Source organism: Cryptococcus neoformans, assembly GCF_000091045.1.
Source record: "Cryptococcus neoformans var. neoformans JEC21 chromosome 11 sequence".
NCBI lineage: Eukaryota > Fungi > Basidiomycota > Tremellomycetes > Tremellales > Cryptococcaceae > Cryptococcus > Cryptococcus deneoformans.
The window spans coordinates 677,501-697,500 of NC_006680.1; the positions used below are offsets into that span (position 1 = coordinate 677,501).

The following is a 20,000-nucleotide window of genomic DNA, read 5'->3' on the forward strand; positions in this document are numbered from 1 at the left end:
GAAGAGACTGATGAGCGTGTTGTTAATGAAGCGGATGTGGTAGAAGAGACCGGACCATAATGTTCAGTAATGAAGCCGATGAAACGTCAGAAGAAAAGTAATTTGGCCGGTTAGTCATTGCTACTCTAATGTAATAACTTGACAAGGCAACATCTCTTTATTCGCTTCTCACGTACACAACTCTTTTCATCTGATAGATACAGCTCTGAGAAAGGTTACTGCCTAGCTTCTTTAAATCCGTACTCATGCCTCGGGCTCCGTGGGTTTCCCACCAGTTGCGATTCCGCTACCCACATTGGTACCTTGAACAGCGATACTAGTCCCCTTGAAGGCAGAGGCGGCGGATGACCCAACATTGGCGCCCGATTGACCGATATCTACGACCCACAGCCTATCAGCCTCTCTATTCTGTTTTTAGAAAACTACACACCTTGAGCGACACCTTCTGCCTCTTTGCCAAAGTTGTGCTCTACCGCTTTATGAGAGTTCCCACTGATAGCTCCACCCACCGTGCTCGCCGCCTCCACCACACCTTTCGCCGCGAAGCCAACTTGCTCCCATCCTTCTTCTGCCATTTTCCTAAAATCCGATTTCTCCTCTTCCTCGACGGGTTGATCACCAGGTCTGACACTATCGGGGAGGTACGAAGCGGCAGCGGAACCACCAGCGTGGACGGTGTTGCCAATCACGGTGGAAGCAGCTTCGGCTTTGGTGGAGAGTGTGTCGGTGGTTTCTTTGGCGGAGCGGGCGGCGTTGGCGGTGGTTTCCGAAGGCGGGGCGGGTTGCTCGGGGTCGGTACTCGCGATATGTCTATCATTGCTTTTGTTTAGCTGGCAAAGGGAATTGTCTGCATAATGAGCCCCAGACATACCGATCAGTGTATCCATGGATCCTACTGGCCAAAGAGTGTCCTGCGCCGATTATAGTCTGAGCGAAAGACTCGCCCCAACCTGCCTTGGCCTCTCCTCCAGTTTCCCACTCATCATCTACAAAGAGCGTTCTCTCATCCCAGACATTGTGGGTTCGAAGATGCGCCTCGAATGATCGGAGTGAAGCTTCTGTCGCTTCCCACTGTTCAGGGCTTGTACTAATGAGATGAAAAATGTCAACTGACGCCTACCCTGGCTAAGACTGGCAAGCGACTGACCTGTGCTCTGTAGTAATCCTCACCTGGCCTACAGGCTTGCTGCCGTCAGGCGCAGGCGGTGCTGGGCTGAATGAATACCAGGGGTGCTCGTCCTTGGATCTCAGTTTTTGCACGGGGAGTTTGGGGGACAGAGGGAATGAGGACGCTCCGACGGTGAGTGTGAGTGTCTCTGTCTTCTGGGTGGGGGGATTGGCGGGGAGGAGGACGAGGGTGAGGGTGCCGCTGGAGAGCGGGAGGAGGTCTGAGGCGGGGGTGGGGAGGTGGAAGACTGAGCAGTCTGGGATTTCTATGAGGGTGGTCATCTCGGTGTGCTGAGGATAGAGAACATACAGACATCGATGGCAGCGAAATAAATGCGGGCGATGGGAAGCATGACGTCATGGCTCCGATAACAGGGATTCAGGCACAGGGCGTCATGCTGATCAAGATTGCCCACCGTAACAAATCAATCTCATATAAACATCCATGTTCGCACGCCGGCTCGTCCCTGCGATCTCCACAAAGTTCACGCCTGCTATCCAACACTGCCGCACAATGAGCACAGACAAAAAGGACATCACCAGCTGGGCCAGCAAGGACGGCTCGTTCAAGCGACAGGTCAGCTCGTTCAGAGACTTTATTGAGCCGGGAGGCAAGTTCGCCCCAGAGAAGGGTACGTGTGGTTGGGATAAGGGACGTAACTCGTGGGTGCTGATGCAGCCGGTCGCAGGACGGTACCACCTCTATGTCAGCTTGGCCTGTCCTTGGGCACACCGGACTTTGATCGTCCGAAAGCTCAAAGGTCTCGAGGACTTTCTCGGTAGGTTCGATCGCTATATATATACCTCAAGTAGCTGCTGAATAATATCCCCAAGACGTTTCGACCGTCCACCCACACATGCTCGAGGGCGGATGGCACTTTGTCCCCAAAGACAAGGCCTCTGCCAAACCCGCTCCCGCATCCGCCCACGATAACGATACCTTCCCCAACGCCACATCTGACCCCCTCTTCGGCTTCTCCCATCTCCGCGACCTCTACTTCAAAGCCCAGCCCGACTACTCTGCCCGGTTCACTGTACCCGTAGTTTGGGATAAAAAGGAAAACACCATCGTGAACAACGAATCGAGCGAGATTATCCGTTTCTTCAACACTGCTTTCAATGGGGAATTGCCCGCCGACAAGGCCAAGCTTGATTTGTACCCTGAAGACTTGAAAAAGGAAATCGACGAGTTGAACGAATGGGTGTACAATGATATCAACAATGGCGTGTACAAGTCGGGTTTCGCGAGCACGCAAGAGGCTTACGAGGCTGCTGTCAAGTCCTTGGCCAAGGCGCTTCAAAAGGTCGAGGATAGGCTGAGCGATGGCAGAGAGTTTTTGATGGGTGATAGACTGACCGAAGCTGATGTCAGGTATGTCTTTTCTTGTCCTGTATTTTCCTAATTATTTACCGTTTTTTGACTTGTTTATTTTTTATCAGGCTGTACACCACCATCATCCGATATGACCCCGTCTATTACGTCCACTTCAAATGCAACTTTGGTCTTAGTACGTTGAATGTTATCATGTGATACCGGTAGCTTATTACTTTTCTTGGTAGTCCGACACGATTACCCCAACTTGCACAAGTGGCTCCAGCGTCTCTACTGGAACCATCCCGCTTTCAAGGATACTACCGATTTTGACCGTACGTCTTTTCCTCGTGCGAGGCTCTTTCTTTATATGGTTATAAGACGATTGGAGCTGAAAATATACTACTGTTTTCAGATATCAAGGAGCACTACTACTATTCTCACGCTCAAATCAATCCAAACCGCATCGTTCCCTTCGGACCCAATGTCAATATTGAGCCTCTCAAGTAAAGTAATAGTAAAGCGGTCAAAAAAAATCGTGGAGCGAAAATAAAAATTATATATAACAAGGAAATGATAAGATGTGTAATGTTATGATCAAAGACTTATGAATTGTGATGCTCTTGCATTATGAATGTCTAAAAGACCCGGAATGAAATGTTCAGAGTCGCTGCAGTTTTTGTCTCTACGTATCTATCTCACGAACCCCCCCGCCATTCGAACACTAAAACCTGAAAACCTACTCCTTCTCTTCCCTTTTCAAACTCTGCAGTCCATACTCTTTCAACACCTCGTTCCCAGAGACAGAAGGTGATTTAAACACTGGATCTTGGCCTGTAGTGCTCTTGGGGAACGCAATCACGTCACGGATAGATTTGGCTCCGCACAGGATAGCCACCAGTCGATCAAAACCTGTTTCCAATTAAACCATGAGTATATATATATATATATATATACATGAAACGGGATGGGATTGAACGACTCACCAAGGGCAAGACCTCCGTGCGGGGGCGCACCACATTTCAACGCTCTCAACAAATGATCAAACCTGCCCATCTCTTGCTCATCCAACTGCAACACCTCTTTCATCACCCATTCCTGCAACCTGGCATCATGTATCCTCACACTCCCTCCCCCAATCTCCTGCCCATCCAGCACCAAATCATAGTGTTGTCCCCTGACGCCATCGATTTTCCCGGCTTTCAGGTCGGCGAGATCTTCGTACATGGGTGCGGTGAATGGGTGGTGGGTGGAAGAATATCGGCCGCGGGAGAGGTGAATCTTGTCTTCGTCGGCGAGGGTAAATAGCGGGAATTGGGTGATCCAGAGAAAATGTGGTTGAGTAGGGAGGGTCATCAAGCCTAAAAGTCCCATATTGAGTATTTGTTGTAACACAGTTGGAGCGGGGAATAGAAGCAATACCTTTCGCGACAAGCGCTTCCATGAGCTGTACTCGTAACCTTCCCAAATGAGTCCATCCGCCTTCTGCAATCTTCTTTCTCCTCGATAACCAAATCACGTCCCCGGGATTCACACCCCCAGGCAGAGATTTGTCCAAGCTCAACCCGAGGGAAGCGGTCAAGACAGATTCACCGAGCCATGAATGGGTGTTGGCGCTTGTGATCTTGACGTAATCAATCTGAAAAAAAGGTGATAAAAGTGAAAGAGGAGGTCAGTGAAAAAAAAAAAAAAACAAGTTGAAAAGAGGTGGATGAATGGAATGACATACGAAAGAGTTGTTACCGGCGATGGAAGGGATATCGAGACCAGCTGCTTGCGCGGCGGGGGTGACCATCCATTCAACAGTATATGGATTTTGATCAAGAAGGACTTTGTCGAGAGAATCGTCGGAGAGTGTAGGGTAATAGCCTATAGGTAAAGTCTGTTCCAGGATATGGGTCAATGCGAATTCATCCGGGATCGATAAAAAACAGGATTGCGAGGCGACTTACATACATGTCAAACCTGGTATCAGGTTTATCAGACCCATACTATTTCGCTGTTATTCGTCCGCCGCATAAAGTTTTTTTCTTTTTAAAAAAAAACTCACCACATCCATAGCCACCTCGTACGGCATAACCCTGAACCATCCCTCTAAATCAACGCCTTTCACCTCTTTCCAAATCTTCTTAATCATCCCTTCCACCACCTCTCTCACTTCTTGCCCTCCAATCGCCCACGTACTCCTCATCTCCCCTTCTCCTTTTGGCTGCTCAGCCGCCCCACTCACGAAACCCATCTCTAGATCAATTTGCGTAAACTCGGGCTGCCTATCCCTTCTCCCATCTTCATCACGGAAACATTTCGCGATTTGGTAGTATTTGGGAATAGCGCCAGAAGATACGAGCAGTTGTTTGGGTTGTTGAGGTGATTGGGGGAGTGCGTAGAATGTGGGCTGGCCGCCTTCAGGGGTGGGGGAACGGGTAGGCACGAGGAATTCTCGAGCTCCTTCGGGAGACGAGTTGAGTAAGATGGGCGTTTCGATTTCGGTGAATCCTGTATGCTGAAAGTCAGCGCCTAGTCTTTAGTTTGTTCCCCAAAATATTTGAATTCAGTTACCTTGATCGTGGAGATAGTTTCGGATAATGTGCGCAACCTTGCTCCTGGTCTTGAGATTATCCGCAAGGTCTTGTCGTCGGAGGTCAAGGTAACGATGCTGAGCTCGAAGGTCCTCATTGGCCTAAAAAAAAAAAGGGAAAAGAGAAAAACACATATCGTTAGTGGCGCTTCTTCGACAAGTCTTTTAATGAAACTTGCAACTTCGGGTCTGTTGGGGTAGAATGGCAAAGTCTGGTCCGCAGGGTTCAACAATGTCACACCTTGCACTTCCAGCTCAATCTCATCCACGGCCGAGCTGATAGCTTTGGCCTTTTGTCTCCTAGCTTTGACAGTACCTTGAACGAGCACGACGCTTTCGAGTGGGTATTCCATTACGTCTTTCGAGACATTCTTGTCCCGTGAAACGAGTTGCACGGCCGAAGAAGAGGATGGTGAGCGAAGCGTGAAGAAATGGAGATTATCAGACGCTCGTCTATAGGATTTATTATTTAGCGCAAAAAGCTCTACGAGGTTCATTAGGGGGTTTGGGACTTGCCGCTGCGAGAAGAGCCAGCCTGCGATGACGACTTTTTGGTCGACGAGTGAAGGGGAAAGATCGGCGATATCGTGCGTTATCTTTGGTCGAGGACCTGCACAAGATATATCAGCTCTATCGCTGTACTACATCCCAAAAGATTACACACCGTAATGGGCCTTTAAAGTAACTTGTTCTTCGAAAGGCTTGATTTCTCTCGGTGTCAGTGTCGCTGTTGCGTTACCTCGAATGTGCACTCTAGACGCAGCTGCACCCCAAACTCGCGGGGCTATTCTCGCGACTGTGCTTCTTGAAGACACTCTGAGGGATATGAGTGTCCGTGATGCTCTGAGTGCCATGTTTGTAGATTACAGAATGTATATTTTGTATAGAGACTCTGTCGATAGTGTTTTTTTTATTACTTTTCGTTGCGACTGTTGTGCCTCCACCTCAACGATCTCTTCCGAAAACTGTCCCTTCGCTTCTTTCCTCGTCCCGTCCTGGCATCTGTGTCTCCACTCACCACCCATTTCAGAACATGTCTCTCCGCACACAAATCCTCCACGGCGCCATCCCCCACCTCCCGACCCACTCCTTCACCCGCCCCGCCCTCATCCTTGCCCTCTCCCAGCTTCGTCCCGCAGTCTCCGATCCCGAGGCCGTCATCGACACCATCTTCGGTCCAGGCGGCGTAACGCCTGTACGTGCCCTTGTAGAGTCATGGGAGGAGGAAGGGAGGGTGGTTATGAAGGGCGAGGGGGAAGGCAAGGGAAAAAAGGGTTTGGAGCGGGTTTTAGGGAGGAGATTGCAGTGGAGTGCGGGTGTTGGTGAACACCTCGTCGAGGTTGGTCTTTCCCTACACTGGTTGCTGCCGAATCACTTGGAGCGCTCAACACATACATACCTATAGGCCTACGCCAACCTGACTACACCACAAGCAACCCACTCAATCCCTCTCCCACTTACCACACTCCAAACAATCCTCTCATCCCTCCCCTCTTTACCACCAGCCTACACTCCCCCCCACTCTCCTCAGCGCCCCATCTCCAGACCTCTCTTCCCCCAATTCCCCACCTCCTCTCTCCCCATCATCCGGGCGAACCCTCTCGGACCGCTGGCCTATGCCTGGCGTATCGCAGACGAGGCGTTGTACCTCACCGAAGACCAGTTGGCGACTACAAAAGCCAAGCAGAGCGATGTCAAGAGGGGGTACTGGAACGAACCCGTCGGCCCCGGTCCAGAGTGGTACGGCCACAGAGTCGGTTTGGGATTGGTCTATCTTGCTGCTGGTATGTTCGTGCTGGTCATCGTCGTTATATGTGATATGGAAGGGGCTTTAAATTGACAAGAAGAAAAACGCGCGCAGAATCGCACCTTTTACAAGCATATCCAGCCGGCTTCACGCCGGGTTCACCAAACCCCCATTTACCTGCCGCTCTCGCCTCTCTTCGCACGAACCTGGGACGTTATGAGCAACTGGCGAAATCGGTAGAAGACACTGAACAGAATGTGGGAGACGCTATGGGTTTTGTCGATTATGTGGCTAGAAGCTGGCAAGGGTTGATCAAGAGCCGATACTGGTAAAATAAGGAAGATCTCGATACTGTGACAGATAAAAGATGAAATTCTTTATGAACAAAGTAACTGCATACAGGCTTCTTCTCTTTTGCACCTTTTTTGTGTCTAATGACTGCTACAGCTAATCAAAACCATTTACCAACTTGATTATCACTAGCTTAGAGCTTGAGACCGAGCTTGGCGAACTGAGCCTTGTCGCTAAACTCGGGGTCGTTCTCCTGGAAGATGTCATACTTGGGCTCAAAGTCCTCAGACTGGTCACAGACCCTCTTGGGGGGGTGAGACTCGGCAAGCTTCTCGAGCTCCTTGAAGTCTTCCTGGGAAAGGTCGACAACTGTAACAAAAAGTTTTATATCAGCGTACATCTTTTTGGAGAGAGACGACTGATGACCTACGTTTGAGGTTGTTGGCGATCCTCTCGGGTGTGACGGACTTGGGTACAGGGTTGATACCTCGCATGACCAACCAGCTCAACAAGATGTTGGCAGTCTGGACCTTGTACTTGTCGGCAATCTTTTGCACGACGTCGTTCTCACGGAGGTTGCTCTTGCCGGTACCGCCAAGAGGGGAGTAACCCTGGGGGAGAATGTCCTTGGACTTGAGGTAGGCAACGAGCTCGTGCTGAGGGCACTGGATAGAAAGCTCGACTTGGTCTGTTGCCAAATGTCAGAGGCCTACATGACCGCATCAAAAAAAGAAAACAAGGGAACATACCAGCGACGGGCTTGATCTTGGCCTCCTTGAGAAGCTTTTCGGTACGGTGAATGTTAAAGTTGGAGATACCGATAGACTTGACGAGACCTTTCTCGACAAGCTTCTCCATCTCCCTCCAGGTAGGCATGACATTGTCGGCAAGAGCAACGTCGAGCTTGATCTTGCCATTGTCAGCCTTGACAGCGTGGTCAAACGTGGGAACGGTTCCCTTGGGAGCGTCGACCTGGAAGTTGATCTGTCGTTTGGATGGTTACCACATCGCCCAAAACAAAACAAAAAACCAAGAGAAGAAAACAACAACGTACGTTCCAGTGCAACAAGTACAAGTCAAGGTACTCGACACCCAAGTTCTTCAAAGTGTCCTTACAAGCAAGTTCAACGTGCTCGGGGTGGTGGTGGAGCTCAAAGAGCTTGGAGGTAATGTGGATTTCCTCTCGAGGGACGCCGGAAGCCTTGAGACCCTCACCGACTTCCTTCTCGTTACCATAGGCCCAGGCACAGCTAAAGATTGGCGAAATGGGTCAGTACGCGGATATGATGCGGGTATGACGTAACAAAGTGTTTTGGTGCAGTGTGAAAAAAAAAAAGAGTTTTTGAGAAAACGTACTCGATGTGTCGGTAGCCAGACTAGACGAGGAAAAATGGATCATGTCAGTGGCCGTCGACGACTGGACGGACAGAGATGGGAGATATGGCGAGGCTTACCTTGAGAGCGGACTCGACGGCCTTGGCGACCTGTCCGGGCCTGAGCGAGGTGTCAGTATCTCTTAAGAATGAGGATAGAACCCTGATGGATGCTCACTCGGATTGCCACTAGAAGAGAAAAAGAGAGTCAAGTCAGCAAAAACCCTTTGGGATGTTGGGAAGTGATGAGACGGGAGTAGGACTACTCACGGTACCCAAGCCGATAGAAGGGATCTTCTTGCCGTTGTTCAAGGTGAAGTGGGAAGCAGGCGCCATTGTGTATCTGTTTGTGGTGTGCGAGTGCGTGGGCAGAGAACGTGGATTGTTTGTGGAAGAAGATGGAACGAGGGAGATAAAAAAAAGGGGGGGTTATATACCAGCGGCACCGGCTCCTGACCCTCTGCCGCGGTGACCTCATCCGCATCTCCACCTCTCAGGGATCCTCGGTCCGTACTTCCCCCGGCCGCGACTGCCTTCCATATCACCATGCGCTCTCTCCCTGTGGAACACCATGCATTGTCTGCAGCAACCGCGGTGGCAGTGAGAATCGGCTGAAGTAGATAGTGCAGGAGAGACGGAAAAAAGCCTGAATCGAACGGAAAGAGGAGTCCAAAAGTGGCATGGAATTTAGACGGATAATTATTGTATGCCGCAAAAAAAGGCGTTTTGTACGGCTGGCAGGAGTACAGACACGCTCGGCTTGTGTGATTTCCCTGAGATTGGTCCACATAAGACTCTCCCCGCGATAAATAATTACCATGCATACATCAACCGCCCAACTGGCGATTATTATCGCCTATCGCGCACGCGGCATTCCCAAATATACTATATATCTCGTGACTTCTAACAACAAAAAACAACCGGCTGTAACATGTATTCTTTTACTCTTCCTCGCTGCTCTCCTCTTCCGAGCTAGACTCTTCTTCTTCGTAGCCAACCGCCTGCGGTACAGGGCGAGAAGATTCAAACGCCTGCAATTGCTGCTCCATGCGCCTAATACGCTCCGCTTCTTCCCGTTCGTTCACACTGCGTCGAGACACACCACCCATGGCCTTTCGGCCAGTACCACCGGCCTTCTTCACGACACCTCCACGTCCGCGCTTGCTACCTGATCCTCGCCCTCCTCGACAAACAAGGTTATACAACCTGATAACAGTGGCCGGTGGAAGAGAATCGATATCCAGCTCAATCTCTTGGTTGCTCTGCGGGGACGTCAGTATTGAGATAATATAAAGATACTGTATGGATTGACTTACCCCTCCAATGTTGGTGGACTGCTGAATTATAGAAATCACCTTGCTCAAAGTCTCCCCATCAGTCTGCCCAATCTTCTCCGCCAGCTCTTGCTTCTGCGCATGAGAAAGATGACTGATGTCCTCTTCTTCTTCGCTTTCATCGTCATCTTCTCTGTACATAAGATTGGCCTCCTTGGGAGCCTTCTTGGACTTCTTCGGTTGACTATTGCCGTTGATGTTGGGGGAAGGTTTGGAGACGGAAGATTTCCGAGGAGCGGTCTTGGGTTTTGACTTGGATTTAGAGCCTCGAGCAGCACGACGTTTGGTCATCTTGGAACGGAGAGCGGAGATTTGCTGGTTCAAGGCAATGACTTGGCTCTCCAGTGATCTCAGTTGTGCGTCTACCCAGTAGTCAGCCACCGTATCAGCAATCAATCTGAAAGCGCTTACTATCTTCATCGCTCGAGTAATCGTCAAAGGCTTCGGCCATTGGGTCTTCGCTAGAATCTCTAGTTTCCACTTTCGCCGGCACCGTCCTCCACTTTTCTTCCCAGATTTGCAGTAATTGCGTAGCAGATGTATGCACTTCGTGGCCAGGCGGGTTGAATTTTTGCGCATTGGCAACCATCAAACGAATGTCGTCATCCACCTGATTCACATCCTCGTATGTATTCTCGGCGAGTTTGTTCTTGATAATGTTGAAGTCAATGGGACGTTTAATGACAGTAGCATAATCCGGAACTTCCTCAATGATTTTGTCGACGGGGTAAAGAAAAGGTGAAACGGCAACATAGTACTTGTTGGAAATCTCCAAACTCTTGATGGCCCTTGAAGCCCACTGGAGTTGGGGGTCGTTCCTACGTTTAGGTTTCCGCGCAGAGCCAGGAGACTCTTCGTAAGCAAGATCTTTGGGGGGAGGAGGATGAATCTCGCGCTTAGGACGAGTGTCATCGGAACTTCGTCGGACGACAGGAGGTTGACTAATGGAAGAGCGGCGGACATGAGAGGGACCAGCAGAGGCAGGAGATGCGATAACAGGCTGGATTGAAATTTAACATGTATTTTCACTTGGAAGACAAGGCTTTTTGCAACTTACTTCAGCTGGCAGGTTGCTTAAAGACCTCTCAAAAGCCTCCTCCAATCGAGTAGCCATCTGACTGACAGGATGCTCTTTCCCATTAAACTTGCGTGAATTCTCCCAGATCCTCCTCACATCCTCAGTCACCTCGGCAACATTGTTGTACTTGCCTTTGCTAGTATCCCACTTGCTCATCTTACTCTTGTCTTTGGGAGGACCCCTGGGATCACTGACAATCAACTTGGTCTCAACCGTACCCAAATCCATAGGTGTATCGATAACGGTGTGGTAATGAGGAATGTTAAATCGAACAGTGTCGACAGGAACAAGAAAGTTGTACGCATCAGGAAGGCGCTTCTTCAGTGAGCGCACAGCATTGAGCATGTACTTGTGTTGAGTGAGCGTAAGCGGTGTGTTGGGACCGGCGAACTTGGGGGCAGGAGGAACATAGGAAAGCCAGGCCGGAGGAGGCAATGGTTGACCATCCGGTCCAACAAGAGGAACGTCAGACTGCACTGCTACAGCGATAGCCTCCCCAGTAGCCTCTCCAGCCTCTGCAGCAGCCTCCACGGCAGGCCCATCCTCCTTTAATCTCTTCTCCTCTCTTTCACCATCGAGCTCCTCCCCGGCGCGTTTGACTGGTTGAGGTGTGGCCTCATCAAGATCCATTGACGCTGATCCTTGCGTCACGGTAGACAACGGGGCTCCGGCGGGAACCTCGGGCTTATCCTCGCCTACTGTAATCACGGTAGGGGTAGGCACAGCTGTGGGAATAGCGCTGGAAGGTAAGGAAGGGGGAGGTTCGTCGCTCGCGGCAGGAGAGGGAGGGAGAGGTGCATCCACTGGCAAAGGTGGCTGATCGGGAGCGGCGGTCACTCCTGGCACGTCATTCTGCGGCTCACGCTCGGCTAGCGGTTGGATGTTCTCGCCCTGCGCGTCTGTAGCGGGGTTGAGCGGGTTAGGACTCCTGGGCGGCTCGGTAACGTTGGAAAGAGGAGGAACGGGCGTCTCAGTAACCTCAGACATACTGTCAGCAGCACGGGCAACAGTGTCAGCAATATATCAGCAATGCATGGTCATCCTCACTCGCTCACCTTCACAGCTTAAACGAGTGGAGTGACGCAGTGGAGAACGTGGACGGGACGCGACGGCAAGAAGAAGCGGCGACGTCCGCTGGTTGTGAATTTTTGAAAAACAAAGTGGAGGGGGGCGAAAAATGATGAGCGTTTGAGCGTGTTTGGTATTTATAACCCACCCGAAAAAAGGCACAAGGGGACACGCCACTCAAAGGACCATGACCACGCTACTCCATATCGCCGCAAACGCCGACTTATTCATACATGTGGCAGATGACTACCCCGTTGCTTACTGCTTTTCCTTCCCGACTCTCTCTCTATATGTATGTAGTTGTGTATATGCACTGCTATGTAGCGCGGTCTGTCTGGTACGCATGCAAATTGCCTACTCTTCTTCACCCTCAATTTCCTCTTCTTCATCCTCGAATTCGACCTCCATCCCGTCGTCGTCTTCATCATCGTCACTCGCTTGTTCGCTTCCATAGATGTCCTCAACCTCGTCCTCGCTCTCACTGATCTCTTCCTCTTTGACCTTGATCTCCTTGGTTCCATCTTGTCCATCAGCAAGGTAAACACAGGTCAATCGAGTACCCTTGGTATCGTAAGATGCAACGGGTTCAACCTTGTTCTCTTCTCCCTTTTCGATATCGGTGGTAGCCGCACAGAGGTCGTAGACGTTGATGAGACCGTCAGACGAGACAGTTGTGAGGAGGATTGTCTTGCGCACATCCCCTGTAGAGGTAGGTGCGAGGAAAGGAAGTGATGAAATGGCCTTCACTCTAGAGGACTTTTTAGCAAAACCTTGCAACAATACAAAACGTAAGCGTACCGGTTCGTGTGTCCAACAAGCGTGGCGATTCTCTCCAATTCGGCCCCCTTGCCCTTGGTTTCCTTTTCAATCTCCTCGTCATCGTCCTCTTCGTCTTCAGACTCCTCCCCTTCACCCAATGTTATTCGATAGATCTCGACGACACCTTTCTCAGTACCGATACAAAGCACCTCAGTCTCTTCGCCATCCTCCGTAGAGGCAGGGAGAAGATGGAAAAGAAGGTGGTTGAAACGAGACTTTGTCTCGAGGGTGTACAGGAGTTTCAAGGTCTACGTGGTGTAAGTTACAGGACAAGGGGCGCCAAAGGATAGTCAGTGACTTACGAGCGAGTAGATTTGGATCTTTCTGGGGAAGAGAACAGCAAAATGGGTGCCTTGTTGAGAGAACTTGACGAGCTCCGCCTCTAAACACATTCCATTAATATCTCTATTTCCTTCAAGGCATCTGGACTTACCACTTCCCAGAGGCAGACTCGCCGCTCCTCGACCTCTCATCAAATCCCACATCTTCAAAGTTTGGTCCTTTCCAACACTTAGAGCAACCCTTCCCGTTGGATGCACATCAACATGATTGACCCTTCCGGAGTGACCCTTGAGTGACTTGAGAAGCGACCAATCAGAAGTACGGAAGAGCGATAGAGTAGAATCAACAGATGTGGTCAAAAGGTGAGAAGGGGTAGGGAAATGAAGCGATGTTATTGATCCTACAAACATATCAGCTGTCTTCTAATCGTATATTGAATCTGGATATGAGGAACTTACCTGTGTGCTGACTCAGACTACCAACCTCCTTCCTTCTTCTCAAGTCCCAAACTTTCACAAACTCGTCTTCACTTCCAGTAGCCAGCCATTTACCGCCAGGACTCGCCGCAACGGCTTTGACACATGCCAAATGAGCTGGAAAGATGAAGATAGGCTCGAGGACGGGAGCGGTAGATCCAGTTGGGTAGGAACCTTCCAATCCATATAAGAGTTTCTCGTAGGAACCCGCAATAACAATGAATGTTGAAGGTCCAACAGTTGGAGGGAGAATGGACTTGCCCTTGCCCTTGTCGGACTTGGTAGGCTTTGGTGACGAGACCTTGGCGGTCTCCTCCTTCTTTTCCTTAGGCTGCTTGGCCTTGGAAGGTTTGGAGGTCTCCTTGTCCTTCTTCGCTTTTCCGTTCGTAGCTTTGGGCTTATTCTCAGCCTTGGAAGGTTTCACGCCAGTGTCAAAGGTCACATCAACCTTGGCCTTCTTTTGATAAGGAGCAGGTCTCTGGGCGCCCTTGCTGGTAGTCTTTGTTTTACCGTGTTTACCCATTGTGTCTAACTGATGTAAGTTGCTGTCTATAGTCTTTGTGATTAGTTGTTCGTTGCGCAGAACTTCATGGTGCGTCGTTATGTTTTGACAGAAATTCAGAAAGAGAGTGATGTGGCATTCTCTGCGTGGTGCCTTATTATTTTTATCATCATCATCATTCATCATAATTCAATCATCAATAATTTAAATAATTAAGCTAGTGTAATTAATGACTGTATAGCGGACACATCCGCCTTTAGGTGGTGGTGGCTTCTTCTTCTTCACTCCTGCGGCCGCTTGTCGTTGTCTTGTTGAGCTTTCGCGATTCTTCAGGCTTCGACATTTGTACACTTCTCCATTTTCGTTTTCGCCTGCTGACCCGTACCTCTCTTCTTAATATACATATTTTAATCGAATATACATCACTAGATTCGAACCACCAATAATTGTCAGACCGTCAAATATGGCTGAACAACAAGTGCAGTTGACAGACCTCAATGCTGTCCAGCTTCAAGAAGTAAAGAAACAGCTCGATCAGGTCCGTACATGATTTTGGTACCTAAGAAACAGGACTGACACAATTGATAGGAACTTGATCATCTCACCACCTCCTACTCCCAATTAAAGCAAGCACAAACAAAGTTCAAATCATGTATCGCCAATGTCAATGAGCTTTCACCGACCTCTAAAGGTACAGTGCTTATGGCCGCTTATGAATAGTCAATGGCTGACAAGGATCTGATACGAAATAATAGGGAAAGAAGTTTTAATTCCTCTCACGAGCAGTTTATACGTTCCAGGAAAATTGACAGATGTTGAGAACGTCGTGATTGACGTTGGTACCGGTTACTACATAAAAAAGGTAAGACTATGTCCTTAGCTGGTTACTTATAAATGACAACTGATCGCTTGTTTGCGAACGATAGACTAAAGCAGAAGCTACAAAGCATTATACTTCCAAGTCCGAATTCGTCCAGACCAATCTCGACACTTTACAACAAAGCATCGAAACAAAGCAAAATAACGTGCAAAGCGTGCAGCAGGTGCTCGCTATGAAGATGCAACAGGCGCAGGCTGCTGCCGCTGGTGGACAAAAGGCTTAGAGGATCTCAATTATTTAGGATCCCTAGCGTAGCATAGCAAAATCATGCATGTACATTAGATGTCTGCTCGACCAGTTTACATTTATTGCTTCTAATTATCTACTCACAACAACGGCGACCCCTTCTCAAGCACTTGGCAATGCAACACCAAGCCGCCTCCTCAGTCTAGTACTGATTTCCAGGAAATGTGGCTCATTCTCTGGAGTGACAAAGCTGTGTCGCATCAAAAAGTCGACATACACCAGCCCGCAGTTAGGCTTCATATCGCCGGAATGGAGAGCATCAATCAGCTCGGGGATTGTGAGGAGCTATGCGACGTCTTTAGTATGCGAACCGTTCAATACGGATCACTTACCGCGAAAGATTCAACCTCGTCGTCATATGGCGCTGGACGAACATATTCTTCAGAGTTTTGAGGAGGAAGAGGCAGATCGTAAAGATATTCAATTTCTACACAACAATGGATTTAGATAATCTGTTCTACGAGTTTGAAACCGAGCCGAAGAACGCACCTGGTTGCAGGAACCCATCTGCAGTGATATAGAAATAAGTAGCGACACCAACGTTCCTTCCGATGCCATAAGTCTTTGCCATATGTTGATACACAATGCCTTACTTGATATAACGTTTGACAAGATCCTCCGGAAGGCTAGCCTCTTCATCACATTCCTTGATAATAGAGTCGATTGGGGTCATACCGGCGGGAATACCGCCAGCAACAGACTATGTGTCTGAGATCAGCAAAATTGAGGTACTCTCCTAACTGTGGATGGCATTACGTTGTCAAGGCGGCCTGGCCAGCTATGTAAATCTCGTCAACGGTGTCCTTCAAGGAAAAGAAAGGAGGGATATACGTTGGCTTGGTTTTGCTCCTTCTTGGTACCCAAATCTTCATGTCTTGGCCAGTACCTTCATATGCTAAGCAATCATTATATGCATCAGCCGGGTGCATCAAAGACAAGCAGACAGTACGCACCAGTAAGATGAACTCCGAATGTCGCTAATCCGAACAACGCACACGCCGCTCTTTCCAAGTGGAAAGCAACATTTCCGAACGGCTTGTCCACCGAGTTCTTGAGGGCGCTTGATTGAGGTGAAGCATAGATTGCATACAGCTCGTTTCTCCATCCTACCAAGAGCAACGTTGTCAGCTCTATAGTCTCAAAAGCACAATCAGCCCGACCAACCTGCCAAGGGTCCAGGGAACAAGCCATCCTTCTTCCAACTTTCGACGCATTCTTTCATCACCCTGCTGAGCCCATCTTTCCCTTGACTTGCCACATTCTCCTTGAAGTAAACGGCCAGGAAGTGCGTCTGCCACTTCCCTCCTTCATCCCCTTTCCCCTCCGCTACAAAGCCCCAAATCGAGCCTTTACCGGCTTCAATGAGAGACGAGTTGTAAGATTGCATGGCACGCACTACATCGGGCCGGAGGAGACCAAGAGGTTGAAGGTGAGCCTGGTAGTCACTGAGAGTGAGATGGAAAGGCACGTAAGGGGATGGCGGAGGGGCAGGAGGAAGGGGATAATCAGGGAAGTTATCGGCTGCGAGTATAACAGGCAAGAGAGATTTGGGCGCCATCTTCGATCTGATTTGTTGATGGCCAGGAGGTGTTTATAATGCGAAGTGATGCCGATATATATAGACTTTAAAACAGGAGAATCAAAAAGCAAATAGCCAGAAGCAATAAATGATGATAACCGATCCACTGACGGATAGACACAACAACATACCGGAGTGCCGCTGCCCGGCGGCTGATAACCGAACGACCTCAAACGACGAACGATCGATGATGCCTTTTCGCGGCGTTTCACCTTTGCTCCTCGTCGTCGCTTTTGCCCATTACGACTAGATATCTCATCCATTCAAAATACCATTCTACAAACCAGATGCAGGGAAAAGAAAGCAGAGAGTTTAAATTTCGAACTTCTCAGATCCCTGGTCCAGACACACCACACCTCCTGTGGCATCTTCTCACGACCTCTTCGTAGTTTGGCTCGTTTTCTGGCGACACAAATCCATGTCTTATCAGAAAATCGACTGTCACAACGGCTGACGAAGGCTTGAACTCGCCATTTCGAATAGCTTCTGTAACTCGTGGTACGGATAACAGCTATATGTGCAGTAAGCAGTAATCGTTCGGCAGGTAAGAAAGGTACATACTTCGAAAGAGTCCACTTCATCGTCATTGGGCTTGGGCAGCACGTAATCGGAAGAGTCTCGAGCGGGGAGAGGAAGATCATACGTGTACCTTCGGAGATCAGGTTGTGAGTTGATTTAACCAGGGAAAAAGCTCATGATTGACGCACTCTGCATTCGGCAAAATGTGTTCGTCTTTAATCTCAAAGTATGTCACGATACCTGCGCTCCTGATGGTTTTACAGCCATCAGCATTTCAGTGTTGATCCTGTACGCTGCCGCCTACCTGGCATATTTCCTGATCAACTTGTCTGGCCAGCCCGCCTCTTCCTCGCATTCTTTGACAAGACCTTGTATTGGGGTATGGCCTACCGGAAGACCACCGGCAACGCTCTATTCAACCAAGAGCGTCAGATTGACATGCTGTCAGAAAAAAATGGTACTGACACTGTCATATTTGAGAGGAGACCTGTAGCGATTAGCACTTCTACGGGGGACCCAAACCTTCATGTTTTCTCCTTGGCCTTCGTAAGCTTATCGTACTTGGTCAGTTCGATTACTTGGGCTCAAGAGACAGCGTACCAGTGAGATGGATACCAAAAGCTTGGCATCCAAACAAGGGTACTCCTGCCCTCTCCATTTCGAAAGCAATGTTACTGAAAGGCTCATGGGCAGCCGGTTTGCAGGTGTTGAATATGAAAGATTTCGGCGAAGCATAGATGGGAAACATCTCATCCATCCAGACTGGTGAGGGCTGTGAGTAAGGTAAAAATAGACAATGGGGAAAGCAACCTACGTTTCATGGCTTGTGGAAACTTTCCTTCCGCCCTCCAGCTGTTGAGGATCCTCGTCACACACTCGGTCCTTCCTTTCTTACCTTTGGCGTTCACTTCATCTGTAAAGTACACAGACTTTATGGTGAGTTTGAATGCTTTCTTCGTTTTCCCTCCCTCATGTTCTTTCTTTCTGCAGTTGCCGTCAGGGCATGCTTTGCCGTTACCCTCCCTATCGGCTTGGGAACAGCTTTTAACTTCCCTTGCGTTCTGAAACAATTTTATTCCCTTTTCTTTGCTCAACATCTTCACGACATCCATAGTGACAAGTCCCACAGGTGGCAGACCATGTTGAAAGTCCTTGAATGTGATATAGAATGGGACAATCCGCTTCTTAGTCAGCGGATGGACCGTTGGGAACGGAGAAGTGTAGACAGGTAAATTGTCAGCGTGCAAAAGGATAGGAAGAAGAGATTTAGCGTGAGTAGACATTGTAAGGAGACAGTGTTGTGATGGAATTTGATATGCGGAGAGATTATTACTAAGAGGTGGGTAAGATGCTAACTCAGTTGTGGCGACGCTCTCTTTAGTATTTTAGGAAAGAAGACCAGACTTGTTACAGACGACAAAGGTCGTCGAAGGACGACCAAAAAAGGATGTCATCGGTAAACGAATAGAGGTGTAGGTACATTTTTCAGGTGTACCATGGTACCAGAAATTGGAACGTGGGCTCGAGCACCGTTAAAGTACTGCTCTCTTCCTCAGTAATAATGTCTATCAACGTATGTAGGGGTACTTGTACTATAAAAGCGAGGAGGCTGGAATTTCATCATCCGTCGGCGTATGCCAGATTTATCCTTTTATGCATTTTTACACATCCAATGGAGGTCTCGGATCTGAGAGCAAGAGATCAGTTATTATTAACGGACAAACCCAGCGAAGTAGCAGGATGCGAGGAAATGGCAAGAGAGAAACGCCTTATACAAAGTCGGAAAAAGGTAATAACAGTGTTTTTGTTGTTGAAAATAGATTAAATACGGCTTGTGCGACAACAATCTTATCCAGGCAAAACATGGTACGTGCCATTCAAAACAAATCATCGTTCATTGTTGATGCAGACGGAACGAATGGTGGTGGGGCCTGGTGATAAATGCTCTTCTCGCGCATCCTTCCCTTCGGCCCCGACGTATTGCGGAAATGCCGGATCGGAGACAGCGCAGCAATCATCACAGATCACAGATCGCACGTCGCACAACACAAAAAACCTAGATTATTTGTTTCGCGAATATGTTTGGCGCAGTCGTGGTTTCTCTGCTGGTACTAATTAAGGTTGTAATTGCGGATGACGAAGCACGACGACCGTTGATGTGTGGATTATTTATCATAACTGATGAGACAGGACGGAGAGAATGAAGAGAGAAGAGAGAAGAAAGCGACGACACCAAGCAGTAATAATTGAGTTCGAGTCAGCCTTTTTTAGGCATTATTTGCCTATACATATACACATTGTCGCTAGGCTCACAGTAGGACTCAGGTAACACATTTTTGTTTACTGTTGGTGTTCGCCGTCGTCGTGCATGACAACAGCGGTGCCCAGCGAGAAGACGAACAGCAGATCAATCATGCATTATGCATGCCACTGTGCTCACCAATTTGTCTACATGTATCAAATATATAGCTCCACTACATAAAGATAATCCATTTCCTTCGGGTCAGAGAGTCATTTTAGTCAACACTCTAATGACTTGCTCAAGATCCCTATCGATGTATAATACCAAGAACCCCGATCCGCACGCCTTTTTAAGAGGAACAAAAAAGGTCGAAAGAAAAGGGGAAGATGGGGCAACTCTATAGGAGTGAGGAACGGCGAGTCACCTCGATCCCGTGCCGCGTGCCGCTTTGCCGTTAACCGTCTAAAAGCCACAAAGGGTTCCTCCGACATTTGTCTCGTTCGGAGA

At 48.9% G+C, this 20,000-nt stretch overlaps 11 protein-coding genes across 11 annotated transcripts in view; 4 read left to right on the plus strand and 7 right to left on the minus strand.

Annotated features, from left to right (window-relative positions):
* CNK02320 (RAD57 protein, putative) overlaps positions 1–146 on the plus strand; it is a 2,111-nt gene extending 1,965 nt beyond the window's left edge. Inside the window, exon 3 of the mRNA XM_567705.2 lies at positions 1–146. This exon is cut by the window's left edge and continues 1,363 nt beyond it. Within this exon, the coding sequence (XP_567705.1) occupies positions 1–60 (60 nt within the window). The 3' untranslated portion in view covers positions 61–146.
* A 24-nt stretch (positions 147–170) lies between these two features.
* CNK02330 (hypothetical protein) lies at positions 171–1,488 on the minus strand. Its single transcript, XM_567706.2, has 4 exons — positions 1,148–1,488; positions 872–1,087; positions 431–810; positions 171–377 (listed from the first exon to the last, which is right to left on the minus strand). Exons 1-4 carry the CDS (start codon positions 1,447–1,449, stop codon positions 244–246), a joined length of 1,032 nt encoding a protein of 343 aa, XP_567706.1. The 5' UTR covers positions 1,450–1,488; the 3' UTR covers positions 171–243.
* A 127-nt stretch (positions 1,489–1,615) lies between these two features.
* CNK02340 (hypothetical protein) lies at positions 1,616–3,102 on the plus strand. The gene is made up of 6 exons (XM_024658075.1): positions 1,616–1,799; positions 1,857–1,946; positions 2,002–2,539; positions 2,608–2,675; positions 2,728–2,814; positions 2,895–3,102. The coding sequence occupies exons 1-6, from the start codon at positions 1,682–1,684 to the stop codon at positions 2,987–2,989; spliced, it is 996 nt and encodes a 331-aa protein (XP_024513730.1). The 5' UTR covers positions 1,616–1,681; the 3' UTR covers positions 2,990–3,102.
* On the minus strand, positions 3,090–5,970 carry CNK02350 (conserved hypothetical protein). Its single transcript, XM_567708.2, has 10 exons — positions 5,722–5,970; positions 5,574–5,667; positions 5,237–5,510; positions 5,039–5,159; positions 4,530–4,975; positions 4,432–4,470; positions 4,209–4,361; positions 3,902–4,118; positions 3,466–3,840; positions 3,090–3,391 (listed from the first exon to the last, which is right to left on the minus strand). Exons 1-10 carry the CDS (start codon positions 5,909–5,911, stop codon positions 3,219–3,221), a joined length of 2,082 nt encoding a protein of 693 aa, XP_567708.1. The 5' UTR covers positions 5,912–5,970; the 3' UTR covers positions 3,090–3,218.
* A 58-nt stretch (positions 5,971–6,028) lies between these two features.
* Positions 6,029–7,329, plus strand: CNK02360 (hypothetical protein). Its single transcript, XM_024658076.1, has 4 exons — positions 6,029–6,396; positions 6,463–6,841; positions 6,919–7,192; positions 7,252–7,329. Exons 1-3 carry the CDS (start codon positions 6,091–6,093, stop codon positions 7,134–7,136), a joined length of 903 nt encoding a protein of 300 aa, XP_024513731.1. The 5' UTR covers positions 6,029–6,090; the 3' UTR covers positions 7,137–7,192; positions 7,252–7,329.
* Positions 7,181–8,845, minus strand: CNK02370 (aldehyde reductase i, putative). The gene is made up of 8 exons (XM_567710.1): positions 8,739–8,845; positions 8,647–8,657; positions 8,550–8,589; positions 8,452–8,471; positions 8,150–8,345; positions 7,845–8,079; positions 7,526–7,783; positions 7,181–7,464 (listed from the first exon to the last, which is right to left on the minus strand). Exons 1-8 carry the CDS (start codon positions 8,802–8,804, stop codon positions 7,289–7,291), a joined length of 1,002 nt encoding a protein of 333 aa, XP_567710.1. The 5' UTR covers positions 8,805–8,845; the 3' UTR covers positions 7,181–7,288.
* Positions 8,846–9,270: 425 nt separating this feature from the next.
* On the minus strand, positions 9,271–12,044 carry CNK02380 (nucleus protein, putative). The gene is made up of 5 exons (XM_024658077.1): positions 11,936–12,044; positions 10,860–11,868; positions 10,214–10,802; positions 9,785–10,164; positions 9,271–9,730 (listed from the first exon to the last, which is right to left on the minus strand). Exons 2-5 carry the CDS (start codon positions 11,865–11,867, stop codon positions 9,410–9,412), a joined length of 2,298 nt encoding a protein of 765 aa, XP_024513732.1. The 5' UTR covers position 11,868; positions 11,936–12,044; the 3' UTR covers positions 9,271–9,409.
* A 105-nt stretch (positions 12,045–12,149) lies between these two features.
* On the minus strand, positions 12,150–14,115 carry CNK02385 (hypothetical protein). The gene is made up of 5 exons (XM_567711.2): positions 13,508–14,115; positions 13,201–13,449; positions 13,070–13,149; positions 12,747–13,015; positions 12,150–12,696 (listed from the first exon to the last, which is right to left on the minus strand). Exons 1-5 carry the CDS (start codon positions 14,046–14,048, stop codon positions 12,303–12,305), a joined length of 1,533 nt encoding a protein of 510 aa, XP_567711.2. The 5' UTR covers positions 14,049–14,115; the 3' UTR covers positions 12,150–12,302.
* A 208-nt stretch (positions 14,116–14,323) lies between these two features.
* On the plus strand, positions 14,324–15,198 carry CNK02390 (hypothetical protein). Its single transcript, XM_567712.2, has 4 exons — positions 14,324–14,565; positions 14,616–14,718; positions 14,783–14,889; positions 14,954–15,198. The coding sequence occupies exons 1-4, from the start codon at positions 14,491–14,493 to the stop codon at positions 15,128–15,130; spliced, it is 462 nt and encodes a 153-aa protein (XP_567712.1). The 5' UTR covers positions 14,324–14,490; the 3' UTR covers positions 15,131–15,198.
* CNK02400 (conserved hypothetical protein) lies at positions 15,175–16,836 on the minus strand. The gene is made up of 8 exons (XM_567713.2): positions 16,318–16,836; positions 16,107–16,259; positions 15,985–16,048; positions 15,910–15,931; positions 15,747–15,853; positions 15,643–15,698; positions 15,486–15,580; positions 15,175–15,438 (listed from the first exon to the last, which is right to left on the minus strand). The coding sequence occupies exons 1-8, from the start codon at positions 16,709–16,711 to the stop codon at positions 15,256–15,258; spliced, it is 1,074 nt and encodes a 357-aa protein (XP_567713.1). The 5' UTR covers positions 16,712–16,836; the 3' UTR covers positions 15,175–15,255.
* Positions 16,837–17,008: 172 nt separating this feature from the next.
* On the minus strand, positions 17,009–18,538 carry CNK02405 (hypothetical protein). Its single transcript, XM_024658810.1, has 7 exons — positions 18,066–18,538; positions 17,852–18,013; positions 17,717–17,802; positions 17,556–17,662; positions 17,440–17,499; positions 17,294–17,381; positions 17,009–17,243 (listed from the first exon to the last, which is right to left on the minus strand). Exons 1-7 carry the CDS (start codon positions 18,532–18,534, stop codon positions 17,061–17,063), a joined length of 1,155 nt encoding a protein of 384 aa, XP_024514644.1. The 5' UTR covers positions 18,535–18,538; the 3' UTR covers positions 17,009–17,060.
* Positions 18,539–20,000: the final 1,462 nt, after the last annotated feature.

Excerpts from the sequence above, each read along its gene's own strand:
- CNK02405 (XM_024658810.1), bottom strand. The coding sequence starts at position 18,534 with ATGTCTACTCACGCTAAATCTCTTCTTCCTATCCTTTTGCACGCTGAC. Across the intron at positions 18,014-18,065 it reads GTTTCCACAAGCCATGAAAC|TCTGGATGGATGAGATGTTT; the intron begins GTAGGTTGCTTT and ends AGCCCTCACCAG. Across the intron at positions 17,244-17,293 it reads ATGAAGTGGACTCTTTCGAA|CTGTTATCCGTACCACGAGT; the intron begins GTATGTACCTTT and ends CTGCACATATAG.
- CNK02340 (XM_024658075.1), top strand. The coding sequence starts at position 1,682 with ATGAGCACAGACAAAAAGGACATCACCAGCTGGGCCAGCAAGGACGGC. Across the intron at positions 1,947-2,001 it reads AGGTCTCGAGGACTTTCTCG|ACGTTTCGACCGTCCACCCA; the intron begins GTAGGTTCGATC and ends AATATCCCCAAG. Across the intron at positions 2,540-2,607 it reads CTGACCGAAGCTGATGTCAG|GCTGTACACCACCATCATCC; the intron begins GTATGTCTTTTC and ends ATTTTTTATCAG.
- CNK02360 (XM_024658076.1), top strand. The coding sequence starts at position 6,091 with ATGTCTCTCCGCACACAAATCCTCCACGGCGCCATCCCCCACCTCCCG. Across the intron at positions 6,397-6,462 it reads TTGGTGAACACCTCGTCGAG|GCCTACGCCAACCTGACTAC; the intron begins GTTGGTCTTTCC and ends ACATACCTATAG. Across the intron at positions 6,842-6,918 it reads ATTGGTCTATCTTGCTGCTG|AATCGCACCTTTTACAAGCA; the intron begins GTATGTTCGTGC and ends AAACGCGCGCAG.
- CNK02390 (XM_567712.2), top strand. The coding sequence starts at position 14,491 with ATGGCTGAACAACAAGTGCAGTTGACAGACCTCAATGCTGTCCAGCTT. Across the intron at positions 14,719-14,782 it reads GCTTTCACCGACCTCTAAAG|GGAAAGAAGTTTTAATTCCT; the intron begins GTACAGTGCTTA and ends ACGAAATAATAG. Across the intron at positions 14,890-14,953 it reads CCGGTTACTACATAAAAAAG|ACTAAAGCAGAAGCTACAAA; the intron begins GTAAGACTATGT and ends TGCGAACGATAG.
- CNK02350 (XM_567708.2), bottom strand. The coding sequence starts at position 5,911 with ATGGCACTCAGAGCATCACGGACACTCATATCCCTCAGAGTGTCTTCA. Across the intron at positions 5,668-5,721 it reads TACTTTAAAGGCCCATTACG|GTCCTCGACCAAAGATAACG; the intron begins GTGTGTAATCTT and ends TATCTTGTGCAG. Across the intron at positions 3,841-3,901 it reads GGAAGCGCTTGTCGCGAAAG|GCTTGATGACCCTCCCTACT; the intron begins GTATTGCTTCTA and ends TGGGACTTTTAG.
- CNK02385 (XM_567711.2), bottom strand. The coding sequence starts at position 14,048 with ATGGGTAAACACGGTAAAACAAAGACTACCAGCAAGGGCGCCCAGAGA. Across the intron at positions 13,450-13,507 it reads TAGTCTGAGTCAGCACACAG|GATCAATAACATCGCTTCAT; the intron begins GTAAGTTCCTCA and ends ATATGTTTGTAG. Across the intron at positions 12,697-12,746 it reads CTTGTTGGACACACGAACCG|AGTGAAGGCCATTTCATCAC; the intron begins GTACGCTTACGT and ends AAAGTCCTCTAG.
- CNK02380 (XM_024658077.1), bottom strand. The coding sequence starts at position 11,867 with ATGTCTGAGGTTACTGAGACGCCCGTTCCTCCTCTTTCCAACGTTACC. Across the intron at positions 10,803-10,859 it reads TAAGCAACCTGCCAGCTGAA|CCTGTTATCGCATCTCCTGC; the intron begins GTAAGTTGCAAA and ends ATTTCAATCCAG. Across the intron at positions 9,731-9,784 it reads AGTCCACCAACATTGGAGGG|AGCAACCAAGAGATTGAGCT; the intron begins GTAAGTCAATCC and ends ACGTCCCCGCAG.
- CNK02400 (XM_567713.2), bottom strand. The coding sequence starts at position 16,711 with ATGGCGCCCAAATCTCTCTTGCCTGTTATACTCGCAGCCGATAACTTC. Across the intron at positions 16,260-16,317 it reads GTTCCCTGGACCCTTGGCAG|GATGGAGAAACGAGCTGTAT; the intron begins GTTGGTCGGGCT and ends TGCTCTTGGTAG. Across the intron at positions 15,932-15,984 it reads AGGAGCAAAACCAAGCCAAC|CTGGCCAGGCCGCCTTGACA; the intron begins GTATATCCCTCC and ends AGATTTACATAG.
- CNK02370 (XM_567710.1), bottom strand. The coding sequence starts at position 8,804 with ATGGCGCCTGCTTCCCACTTCACCTTGAACAACGGCAAGAAGATCCCT. Across the intron at positions 8,346-8,451 it reads TCTGGCTACCGACACATCGA|CTGTGCCTGGGCCTATGGTA; the intron begins GTACGTTTTCTC and ends GCCAATCTTTAG. Across the intron at positions 7,784-7,844 it reads CAAGATCAAGCCCGTCGCTG|ACCAAGTCGAGCTTTCTATC; the intron begins GTATGTTCCCTT and ends ATTTGGCAACAG.
- CNK02330 (XM_567706.2), bottom strand. The coding sequence starts at position 1,449 with ATGACCACCCTCATAGAAATCCCAGACTGCTCAGTCTTCCACCTCCCC. Across the intron at positions 1,088-1,147 it reads AGGATTACTACAGAGCACAG|TACAAGCCCTGAACAGTGGG; the intron begins GTCAGTCGCTTG and ends TCATCTCATTAG. Across the intron at positions 378-430 it reads GGCAGAAGGTGTCGCTCAAG|ATATCGGTCAATCGGGCGCC; the intron begins GTGTGTAGTTTT and ends TGTGGGTCGTAG.